At 32.2% G+C, this 12,829-nt stretch overlaps 1 protein-coding gene across 1 annotated transcript in view; it reads left to right on the top strand.

Annotated features, from left to right (window-relative positions):
• The window catches only part of TECRL (trans-2,3-enoyl-CoA reductase like), a 126,020-nt gene extending 118,373 nt beyond the window's left edge, over positions 1-7,647 (top strand). The window contains exon 12 of the mRNA XM_049630542.1: positions 5,636-7,647. Within this exon, the coding sequence (XP_049486499.1) occupies positions 5,636-5,754 (119 nt within the window). The 3' untranslated portion in view covers positions 5,755-7,647. The remainder of the gene's footprint in view (positions 1-5,635) is intronic.
• The last annotated feature ends 5,182 nt before the right edge of the window (positions 7,648-12,829 follow it).

The raw sequence follows: 12,829 nt of genomic DNA, 5'->3' as shown, positions 1-12,829 counted from the left end.
AAAACTGGAAATTTTAAAAATTTGTGGAAATTAAACAATGCACTCTTAAATAATCAATGGGTCAAGGAAATCACAAGATAAATTAGAAAATGCTAGATAAACGATAACAAAAACACAATATACCAAACTTACGGGATGCAGCAAAAGTGCTAAGGGGGAAATTTAAAGCTATAAACACAGATCTAAAAAAAACAAGAAAGATCTCATGTCAACAATCTAACTTTACAACTTAAGGAACAAGAGAAACTCAAACTCAAAGCTAGCAGAAACAAGGAAATATTAAAGATCAGAAATAAGTAAAATAGAGGACAGAAAAATACAAAAATCAATGAAACCAAAAATTGGTTCTTCAAAATATCAACAAAATTAACAAAATTTTCACTAGATTGACTACGAAATAGGGAGAATCAACTTGTTAAAATCAGAAATGTAAGTGGAGACATTACTACCAATTCTATAGAAATGAAAGATTTATACAAGAATTTGTACTATGAAAAATTGTAAGCCAAAAAAAATTGAATAATCTGGATAAAATGGGGACAGTTCTAGAAACACAATTTTTTCAAGGCTGAATCATAAAGAAATAAAAATTCTGGATAGACCTATAACTAGTAATGAGATTGAACCAGTAATTAGAAATCTCCTAACCAAGAAAAGTCCAGGACATGACTGCTTCATTTAAGAATTCTACCAAACATTTAAAGAACTAATATTTCTTCTTAAAATTTCAAAAAAAAAAAAGTGGAGAATGCTTCCTAACTCATCTTATGAAACCAAATTTATCCTGATACCAAAGCCAGACAAAGGCACTATCAGGAAACTACAGACTAATATCCCTTGTGGATATTGATTCAAAAATCCTGAAAGAAAGAAAAGAAAGAAAGAAAGAAAGAAGAAAGAAAACAAATACAACATTATATTAAAAAGACTATATACCATAATTACATTAGATTTATTCCTGGAATATAAGAATGGCTTAACAAACAAAAATTAATCAATGTAATATACCACATTAACAGAAGAAAAATAAAAACATGATCATTTCAATTATTTCAATTGATGCAGAAAAAAACATTTGACAAAATCCAACACCATTTATGATAAAACACTCAACAAATTATGTATTACAAGGAAATTACCTTAACATAATAAAATCCATATATAAAAAAATCCACAGAGAATTTATATTTGATGTTGAAAAACTGAAAACTTTCCTCTAAGATCAGGAACAAGGCAAGTATACCAGCTTTGCCACTTCTATTAAACATAGCACTGGAAGACCCTGCCAGAGCCATTAGGCAAGAAAAGGAAATAATAGGCATCCAAATTGGAAAGAAAAAGTAAAATAACCTCTTTTCACATATAATATGATTTTATATGTAGAAATTCTTAAAGATTCCACAAAATAGTGTTAGAATCAATAAATGAATTCAGCAAATTAGCAGGATTACAATGTCAATGCTAAAAAATCAGTTGCACTTCTATATACAAACAATGAACAATCTGAAAAGGATAGTAAGAAAACAACTCTAGGGGCGCCTGGGTGGCCCAGTCTGTTGAGCATGTGACTCTTGATTTCAGCTCAGATCATGATCCCAGGGTTGTGGGATTAAGCCCTGGTCAGGCTCCATAATGAATGTGGAGTCTGTTTGAGATTCATACTCTCTCTCCTTCTGCCCCTTTCCCCCACTCACACTGTCTCTCCCTCTCTCTCTCTCTAAAATAAAAAGAAAAGAAAAGAAAACTGCATTTAAAAAAGCATTGAAAAATAAAATTAACTTAACCAAGCAGGCAAAAGACATGTGTGATGAAAACTACAAAACATTGCTGAAATAAATAAAAAAAGACATAAATAAATGGTAACACATGCCATGTTTATGGATTGGAAAACTTAATATTTTTAAGATCTTATTACTACTCCAAAGTGATCTACAGATTTAATGCAATGCCTATCAAATTCCCAAAGATTTTTTTTTGAAGAAACAGAAAAAAACATTCTAAGATCAATATAAAATCTCCAGATACCCCAAATAGCCATAACAATAATTTAAAAGAAGAACAAAATTGGAGGGCTCATAATTCCTGATTTTAAAATTTCTACACTACAGAAATATAAGCAGTGTACTACTGGAATAGACATATAGACCAATGGAATAGAATAAAGAACCCATAAATAAATTCTCATATATGGTCACATGAGTTGTGATGATGTCTCAAGATCATTTACTGGGGAAAGGATAGTCTTTTCAACAAACAACACTAGGAAAATTGGATATTCCAATTTTAAGATTTCCAATTCCTAAAAACATAAAGTTGGACCATTATCTATCACTATATAAAAAAATTAACTCATAACAAATCAAAGTCCTTAATATAAGACCTAAAACTATGAAACTCTTAAAAGAACACTTAGGACCAAAAATTCAGAACATTGAGTTTGGCAATGGTTACATGGATATGACAATAAAACACAGTCAACAAAAGAAAAAATAGATAAATTGTACTTCAAGAAGCTTAAGAACGTTTTGTGCATCAAAGGACACTATCAACAGAGTAAAAAGATAATCTATGAAATGGGACAACATATTTGAAAATCATAGATCTAATAAGGCATCAATTTTCAGACCATATCGAGAACTCCTAAAATTGAATTTCCAAAAATAAACAGCTTGATTCAAAAATGGCCACAGGGCTTGAGTAGACTTTTCTTCAAAAAATATGTGCATGTGGCAGATAAGCCCAGGAAAAGGTACTCAATATCACAAATTATTAGGGAAATACATATCAAACCTATAATAGTTACCATCTCACACCCATTAAGATAACTACTACCAAAACAAAATAAAACAGAAAATAAATGTTGGCAAGAATGTGAAGAGACTGAAACTCTTGCAAACTATTGTAGGAATGTAAAATGATACAGCTTCTATATGAAAAAAAATAATGGTTCCTCAAAAATTAAGAATAGGGTTACCATGTGAGCCAACAATTGCATTTCTGGGTATAGCCATAAGCATTGAAAGCAAGGTCTCAAAGAGATATTTGTATAGCCATGTTCTTAGTAGCATTATTCATAGCAACTAAAATGTGGAAACAACCCAAATGGGCAGATGAATGGATAAGCAAAATATCATTTACATACATAAACTAAAATACTATTCAGCACTAAAAAGGAAGACAATTGTCACATATGTTATAATATGCATTAACCTTAAAGACATTATAGTAAGTGAATAAGCCATTCTCAAGAAGATAAATACTATATAATTCTATTTACATAAAGTACTTAGAGTAGTTTAAATCATAGAAAGTAGAATGGTGGTTTCCAGGGGCTAGGTGGAGAAGAGAATGAGGAGTTCTTGTTCAGTGGGTATAGAGTTTTAGGTGTGCAACATGAAATGAGTTCTGGTAATTTCTGATGGTATTGATTACACAACAGTTTGAATGTAGTAACATTACAGCCGTACACTTTAAATGGTTAAGATGGCAAATTTTATATTCTTTGTATTTTATCTTAATTAAAATGGGAAAAATGGATGAAAATGCCCAATTGGGATAAGGATAATGGAAAAATAATATAATCATTAGTCATGTGACATTCAATTTAGTCCCTTCAGAAGGTAATAGACATTATGTTTTAAAGAAGCTCTGAGCATTAAAGAACATATTTAAGGAAACCCAATGCAGAGCTATAACACTGAAATATCAGAAGTTAGCTAAGTATTCATCAATAAAGTGAAAGTTCAATAAATTATAGTGGACTCACTAAATTAACAAAGCATAAATTTTTCATGAAAACTACATAGACTACGAAAAGTACTTTAGCTGTGCAACTTAATTTATTGTTTTAAATTTGCATTCAAGAAGTTCATTCTCTTTAGTGGACAGTTCTATGACTTTTGATAAATATATAAAGTCATGTAACATATGCCATCACAATCAAGATACAAAATAGTTCCATCATGCAAAAAAATTCTGTTATCCTTCTCCTTGATTCAACCACTCCACTTATCCTCAAACCATGGAAAGCAGGAATGTTCTCTGTCACTATAATTTTAACTCTTACAGAATGTCAAATGGAATCATAATATGTACACTTTCGAGTCTGACTTCTTTCACTTGTAATGCATTTGAAATTCATCTATGTTGATTTGTGTATCAATAGTTCATTCCTCTTTATTGCTGAATAGTATTCCATATATTACTTCATGTACCATAGTAGGTTATCATTCAACAGTTGAAGGATATTTCAGCTTCCAGTTTTGATGTTATGGTTCTCTTGTATGAAAAGAATCAAGGTAATTTAGTCAGGATTTGAAGGGTGTCATACTTGAGATTATAACACTTTCTAATTCCTATCTCATTATCAGATTCTCAGACACAGGTAACTCTGAAATTAGGGAAAAACAGTAACATGGAAAGCAAAAATTTTAATTTACTTAATGTTATACTTCAATAAAGTTAATTTTTGCATATATTTTTCATAAATAAAATGAGACTTTTGAACTGAATCAGTTTTTAAAGATTGAGGTTCCTCCTCCCCCAAATCTTATGTTACTCTTAGTAAGTTAAAAAAAAAAACAACAATATAATCATAGGGATAATTTTTCTTGGTTTTCTATTAAAAATTAAATCAGGTATCGAAAAAGTATTATAAAACAATTAAAATATTCTCCATTTTCCCAGAAAAGGCTCAAAAAAGAGGAACTGCATCGTGAGATGCACCCATGGAAAAGCACCCAAATATCCTCTTTATCATTTCTTTTTTCTTGATTTTCAATGTTTATTTCTTTTGAGAGAGAGAGGGTAAGAACACGTTGAGTGGGGAAGGGACAGAGAATCCCAAGAAGGCTTTGCCCTGTCAGTGCATAGCCCAACACAGAGCTTTATCTCACGTGGTACCATGATGTGAGCCAAAATCAAGAGTCAATGCTTAACCGACTGAGTCACAACTGCATCTATTTTTTCAAAGGCTTATTTATAATGGTAGATCCTCTCACACAAAATCACTTTCATTTTCTCTTTTTTCCAAATTTTAGATCTACTTTTTTTCTTCAATAAGTAGATATATTTTAAAATGTAAATCAGTTTAGATGTTCAATTTTTGTATTCATTAATATAATCAATGCTCATAGCTTCTGCCTTGCAATAGTAAACCATGATTCTCAAAAGTCTTAAATTAAAGACAAAAAAAAAATCTTAAGATAGTTATTCCAGTAAAGGTGATCTAGAAGCACATTCTAACTGACCATAATGGATGACAAAGAGAAGAGATATAATGATTTCCACCTCTTACATTTGTAATTCTTGTCTGTGGGTGTTTTGTATTATATTTGTATTTATTAATCTTAATCACTGAGGCTTACTTTTAAATATATTTTGATGGAAGTATCTTCCTCATTAGCATTTTTATATTACTTTAATAGCATTGACAATTGTAGCTAAATATATTTCTAAATATAAACGTTTATTTGTGCTATTTCACTGAAAAAAGGTGTTGATTCTTCTGGTATGAAATATATAAATGAAAGGAAAATGAACTTCCATAACTAAAATTTCTACACATTTAATAGGGAATATATAGCCAAATGTTGCAATATAGTTAAAATCTAACAGAAGTTATGTTCTTTTTCAGCAGACCATCTCAGTTTGGAAGGACTTACATATTTATTTCACGTTAGAAGATTGATACCTCTGATATACCTCTACTGGAGTCTTTATTTTTCTGTCTTGTTCTATAACACTGAAGAGTAGATCATCCACCAATTATAAAATTTAGCAAGTCCTGTTCTTAGGTCAATCCAATAAGCCTGAAGAAAAAAGATCGGTTCTCTGCTTCATTAGCATGAGACATCATAACTCTGTGTTCATTGTATATTATTGATTCAAGTACACAGGCCCAGATTCTGCTCAAATAAATTCACTTGGTAGTTGAAGTGAAAATATCTGATAGTTGAAATTGACCTTAGATGTTTAATACCTTGGGTCCTCTGAGGGGGTCACCAACATTCATTACTTCCTATTCAAACCATTATCCTGATCAATGCGGTATTGTTCTTATGATTCACTTGCTGGATGTTTCTTGAAACTGAAATCATAGCATTTTCAAGCTAGAAGAGATTTTACAAATGATAAAACCAAAGGTACAGGAAGGTTAACCATCTTTTCTTCTATTCACTCTTTTGAAACTGGATCCTATTTTATTTTTAATTTGAATGTGATATAAGGATAATTAGAAATATGCCCTATTAGCTCTCTTCTAGCCTAACCCAGACCTATGTGCTAGATGAGCAGGCTCCAAAGACTTGACGTCATGGTTTAAAAATACTTTGAAGGAGAAAGCCATCTAAACAACAAAATCAATCAAGCAGCCAACAAAACCTTGTTGGGGCTTTTACAAATGGCATATAGTAAAAAAGAAAAACAACAGTTGGTGCTCTGGTACAGACCTTTGAAAAGCTTGATTACATCACAACACTGACAACAAGTTTTTGTAGCTGTCCTGTATCACAGGGTCACATGTCATTATTAGAAACATAATGAAAAAGTCTGTCTTACAATATATTCATTCACCACATAATGTTATTGATTGATTTTAGCAAATGATATATGTCTGCTGTCATTTCTTTTAAATATTATTCAATACCTTTCTGCATGTGATATGAAAATTGTCTTTAAATGTTAATTTAAAGGCTTTAAATCCAGAAACAGAATAATTTTGAGTTCAAGTTACCAAAATCGAGTTGAAACATAGAGAAAAATTAAAAGTTATATTTTCATTCATAAAGTTATAGCAATCATTTTTCTATTACTGATAAGTTTGACTCATGGTTCCATTTTTTAATCTACTGATATCAATCTGCAGACTTTTTTTTCCTAAAAGAAAAAAAAATGGCATGAGCAATTGTGCATATGATTTCAGAGGATTTAAGGACGCTAAAATATGTCCATGTATCTCAGTGAACTTCAGATTAAAAATATCTGCATGAATTAAATTCAAAGATGGAAGTATCGTTATTTACTTGGGAAGAAGGATGACATTCACTTTAATGCCTAAAATTTAAGTTCAGTGTAATTGAACAATCAACAGCTGTAGTTGACTGATAGTGCTTTAAATTTTTTAATAATGTCACGTCACATGGAGGGAAAAAAAAACAAATCCTCTTAACCAGTCACCATTCAAAGTCAAAACATAGGAACATAAATATTCAGTAGTATTTTAACTCTCATGTATAATTAAGAATGGATTTTGTAACTTGAAATGTAATTCTCTCAGGGAAGTATGTCATATTACTCAAGATTCACATTAGGAATATTTGTAGATTAATATTTTTATTGTTGAGTGGCAAAAATAACATATGTGGATTTAAGCCAAGTGATGATCTACTTTAAGCAGTTTGGTTATGGTACAAGAAAGGAACAGCTGGTTGTCAGCAGTGTTTACTGTGACTTTAACAGACCACAGCAGCTACAGAATGCAGTCTTAATGAAGGAGAAGCTCTAAAGCCGCCCGTGGAAAGAATTACAAATGTTTCAGGAATGCCACAGTAATTTGTTTTCTTCTATGGGTAACCAAATAAATCTGAGATTTCATTGCCTAAAAGAGGTGAAGTCCACAAGATGTGAATGTTAACAAATTCTTCAGGCTCTTTGAACACTAGTTTCATTTATTCTTTCTATTTTTCACTCCATAAGTGCTGTATTATTAGCATGGAGCAAAGGGAATAAATCCTTACAATTGTTTGACAAGCTAAAGTTCAGTACTGTGGGGCCGCATCAATTTGAATTTCATGTACCACTATTTCCCTTGACATTTCACCATAGGGGGATCCCACACATTTACCAGGCTTCCATAATAAGTACAGGAGGATATTTGGAGCATATAATGAGTGGATACACACGAGATTGTGAGAATTTAAGTCAATGTAATTTGTCAATTGATATGTGGAATTAGACTTTAATTGGAAATGAGTATTTCAAAAGTAGAAGTGTAGTATCTAAGTTATTTAGTGTCAGAAGAAAGACACATGTGTGTCAGAAATTAGGACATAATGAATGACTAAGGCAGGAAAGTGTAATAAAATATGCTTTAGCACATAGCAGTTTTGTGAATTTTGAAATAGAGTAGAATCCAAAGTAGAAGAGATTCTCAGATTCTTCTCTTTTTAGTTGTTTCAACATGATTCTATAAACCACAGTTTAACAAACAGCGATCCATAGAGCAATTCTGGCCTATTAACAATTATTTGTTGTTGTTGTTGTTTACATTTCATTAGATCACAGTGACAGTCATTTATTCATGTACTGTCTACGGCTGATTTAGTATTGCACTTGCAGGGTTGAGTTTCTGCAACAGAGATTATAAAGGCCTACAAACTTTAAAAGATTCATTATCTGACCCTTTACAAAAAAAAGTTTACTAGCCCCACTGCATGAAAATCATGAAAGGTTTAATTCACATTGTTTGATTTGTGGATTTCTTTAAGATCTCTTATTCAACCATACAGCCTCTAATATAAGCCAGAGAGGTAAAAACAAATTTATATTTGTCATAGATATTTTAATACAGTAAATGATAAATTCATAGTTGCATTAGAGTTTAATCAGGACAATAGAACTACCAAAAATTTTGTCAGGTTAAAGAGATTACTATAGAAATTAGAATTTACATGAATGTGAAAGGAACTGGGTAAGTGAAAGTCAGAAAGGTGAGAATTGAAAGAGAAGCTACAATCACTGCCAATAACAGCCTGAGTCACTGCAGTCAGGCAGAGTTGAGCTTCAAGGGAAATCCTAAAAGTCATACATAGCTGGCTGTCAGGTGAAACCATCAAGGGCAAACTGGTAGAGATTGGTGGAATTTGCTGCCTTTAAAGATACTTGTGTGAAGGGCTTGTCAGTTGACTTGGGTCCACTCCTGGCTGCCTGGGGCCAGTACTTTGGGATACTCCCTGGATTCTGGAATCTGCTGTAAACCTCTGTTTCTCTCTCAACCTGATCTGCTCCTGAGATCTTTAGAAAGTAATGGTTTCTTTATTTCTGACTGTCAATTCTTATCAATTCCAGCTTATAAATATACATGAAAAAGAAATACGGGAAACAGAGTTTCCAGTTTTAGCTAAATTAACAACTATTGATTATGCTCAGAGATTCTGAGAGCCAGCAATTTGGACAAGGCACAGCAGGAAAGATTAGTCTCTGCTCCACTTGGCATCTTCTGCTGAAGTTTAAAGACCAAGAGGTGGAATCATCTGAAAACATATTCGCTTACAAGTCTGGTGGTTGGTGCTGGGGAAACCCAAAAGAGCTACGAACTAGGGCTGCTGAACCTCCTTAGGCATCTTTATTTCACAGTATTTGGACTTTTTACATGTCAGCTCAGGTGTCCAATGGTACCTTTCATAAGAATAAGAAGTCAGGTGGAAGCTTTATGATTTTTTATAACCAAGCTTCAGAACTGCTTATCATAACTTTGCCATCCTCTATTAACATGAACAGTCGCAAGCTTCTGCTGAGATTGAAGGGGAGCAAACGAAGACCACACCTCTTGTTGGGAGCAGAGTCAATCACATTGTCAGAGGGCACATATTTCTTCAACCCAGTTTGGAAAGCAAAACCTGCCACATTTTTAAAAAATGGTCATTCTTTCTGTAACTTCCTAACAAGTAAATTTAAATTTACTTTTTAGACTTTCTAATTTTTTGATATCACCACTCAAGACTAAACTCACCTCATGGAACAGCTCAAATTATTTTAAAATTTGATTGTTTCTTGTGTGCATCATGCGTATTTACAGATATAAATTTCCAGAACTGTAAATTTTCCTCAGAGCACAGCTTATAGTATTTTACAATTTGATACTCTTTAACTTATGTGTTATTTACAATTATGTTTATAAGTTTCTAAATGTACAATTATGTTTTACATTTTTCTTTCTTCATTATTATCTGCCCAAATTTTGTTGTGGTCACAACATGTAATTTACTAATATGATTTAAGTTTATGAACTTTTTTTAATGATCCAGCTTGTTCTCAATTTATATAAATAACTTTTGTATGCTTAAAAATAATGTGTATTCTTAATTGTTTATTTTATTTTTTTAATACACAGACACATTCGACAAATTATGTTAATTATGTTCTTTAAACTGATTCATAAAATATGATTGGTATCTTCTATATCCTGAGAATTGGTGCTTATGTTTGGAAAATGTGAATTAAGAACATAGACACAAATCCCATCTCCCAATGAGCTTGTATTCTATAAAGACAAAAAAGGAATAATTAACATAATAACTAACTAAATAACTAAGTAAGTATAAATTAGAAATAATAAGTCACATGAGAGAAAAATGAGGAATGAGTATCATTGACATCTGTTGGTGTGGTGATGTTGATGGATTGCAACACTATATAAGGTGATTAAGGTTGGTCTTGTTGACAAACAACTTTTGTGTACAGATATCATTGATGTAAGGGAATGAGCCAAGTATATATCTTTTTCCAGTCAGAGGAAACATCCAATACAAATTCACTTATTTGGGAAGATCCCTGGCCATTTTGAGAACTAGCAAGCTGGAGAAAGGTAATCAAATTTGAGTGAGAGTAGTAACAGCTGAAGTCAGAGAAAGCACATGAAGCTAGACAGTTTTGTAAGATTTTGGCTTCTACTCACAGGAAATGGTGAGTTATGACATGATCTGCTTTCTGTTTTCATAGTATTACTCCACTCTATTGAGAATGGACTTGGTAGAAGGAGGCAGTTATTAGTTAAGTGCAGGAGTCCATGCAGAAATGATGGTGAGTAAAACCACGGTCCTAGAAATGGAGATAGAGATGAGTGACTAGGTTCTGAATATATTTTGAAGATAGGTAGTGGACTATTCTGTCAATAGGACTGGGTTTGAGAGAAAAAGAAAGAATGATAAAGTAGGACTCTGATAATTTTGGCTTGGTCAATAAGAAGGATGATATTATAATTAAGGAAGGACTACAGATATAGAATATTTCAGAAAACACCAGTAGTTCAGTATGGATTATTAAGTTTTTGATGACAATTAGATATCCAGACAGTAACAGAGATACCTAGTAGGAAAAGTCTGGAGTTTAGAAGAGAGATATGGTCAAGAGATATACAACTGTGAGTTGACAATATGTAGATAGCATTTTATGGCAAGAGACCAAATAGAGTTTACCAAGATATTTGTAAATAGAAAAGAGAACTTATTAATTCTAGGATACCCCAATGACTAAAAAAACCATGAAATGATTCAGTAAAGAAAATTAAGTAGTTCTCAGTAAAATAATACCAAGAAAAAAAAAAGAGAGAGAGAGCACGTAGTTTCTTATAAGCCAAGTAAAGAAAATATCAACTCAACTTGTCAATGTTAAATGTTGCTGCTTATGGATTAAAAACAAAACAAAACAAAACAAAACAAACAAACAATGATGAGAACTAAAAACATACTGTTTTATTTCTTTGGCAATTCCTGTGTGACATATGAGTACAGAAATTTCTGTCTTGTTTCTTTTTCTACCAAATTATAAGATTCTTGTTAAAAACTGAGAACAAACTGAGGGTTGATGGGGGTTGGGAGGGAGAGGTGGGTGGGTGATGAGTATTGAGGAGGGCACCTGTTGGGATGAGCACTAGATGTTGTATAGAAACCAATTTGACAATAAATTTCATATTTAAAAAAAAATAATAATAAATAACTCAGTGGGATCTTTCACTCTGTTAGAGGAGAAGCAAATAAACCCTGGCACCATGTAAAAAAAAGAAATTATTATTATGAAAATATTCAAGCATTTACTAAAGTTGAAAGAATTTTATAGTGAGCACATATAAAGTCACACCCTAGATTTGTCATAAACATTTAGCTATACACATTTGTTAAACATGCATCAATTTTAGGAACTCCATATAAATGGAAACACACAGTATTGCTCTATGCAAAAAGCTTATCTCAGTCAGCATAAGATTTTGAGAGTCTTTCAGTTTGCTGTGTATTTTGTGTAAACATACTTCAATCTTCTATTGTTGGATACCAAAGTTGTTTCCAGGATTTGGATATTAAAAGAAAGCTTCTGTAGAAATCTATGGAATACATTTTCCATTTTCTTGGGTAACTACGCAAGAGTGGAACTGCTGGATCAAAGTGTGGATTTCACAAGAAATGTTTAAATGTTTATGCTCAGTTTTATAAGAAGTTAAAATTTTTCCTAAAGAGGTGGTAATTTCTACACACCCACCAATAATCTATGAAATATCCAGTTGTTTTACATCTTTACCACGTTAGTAATTCTGGTGGATGTGAGGTGGCATTTCATTATGATCTTAAGATACATTGCCTAGGGGCACCTGGGTGGCTCAGTTGGTAAGCGTGAGACTTCAGCTCAAGTCTGATCTCCCTGTCCATGAGTTGGAGCCCTGCGTTGGGCTCTCTGCTGACAGCTCCCAGCCTGGAGCCTGTATCAGATTCTGGGTCTCCCTCTCTCTCTGCCCCTCCCCTGCTTGCTCTCTCTCTCTCTCTCTCTCTCTCTCTCTCATAAATAAACATTTATATATCTATATAATCTATATATAAAGGTATTAATACTTTGATACAATCTATTATACATATAGATAGATTATATGTAAATATATGAATGATTACTTCCATAAGTTCTCTAGAAAAACTTTATACATCTCCTAATCATAAAGATCATATCTTATCTTTTACTTTGAAAGCATTGTGACTAATTTACAATTAAATTAATCTCAGGGTGCCTGGGTGGCTTAGTCAGTTAAGCTTCAGACTCTTGATTTCAGCTCAGGTCATGAAGTCAT

Source organism: Panthera uncia, chromosome B1 (genome assembly GCF_023721935.1).
Source record: "Panthera uncia isolate 11264 chromosome B1, Puncia_PCG_1.0, whole genome shotgun sequence".
Lineage (NCBI taxonomy): Eukaryota > Metazoa > Chordata > Mammalia > Carnivora > Felidae > Panthera > Panthera uncia.
This window is presented reverse-complemented; position numbering and strand designations above follow the sequence as displayed.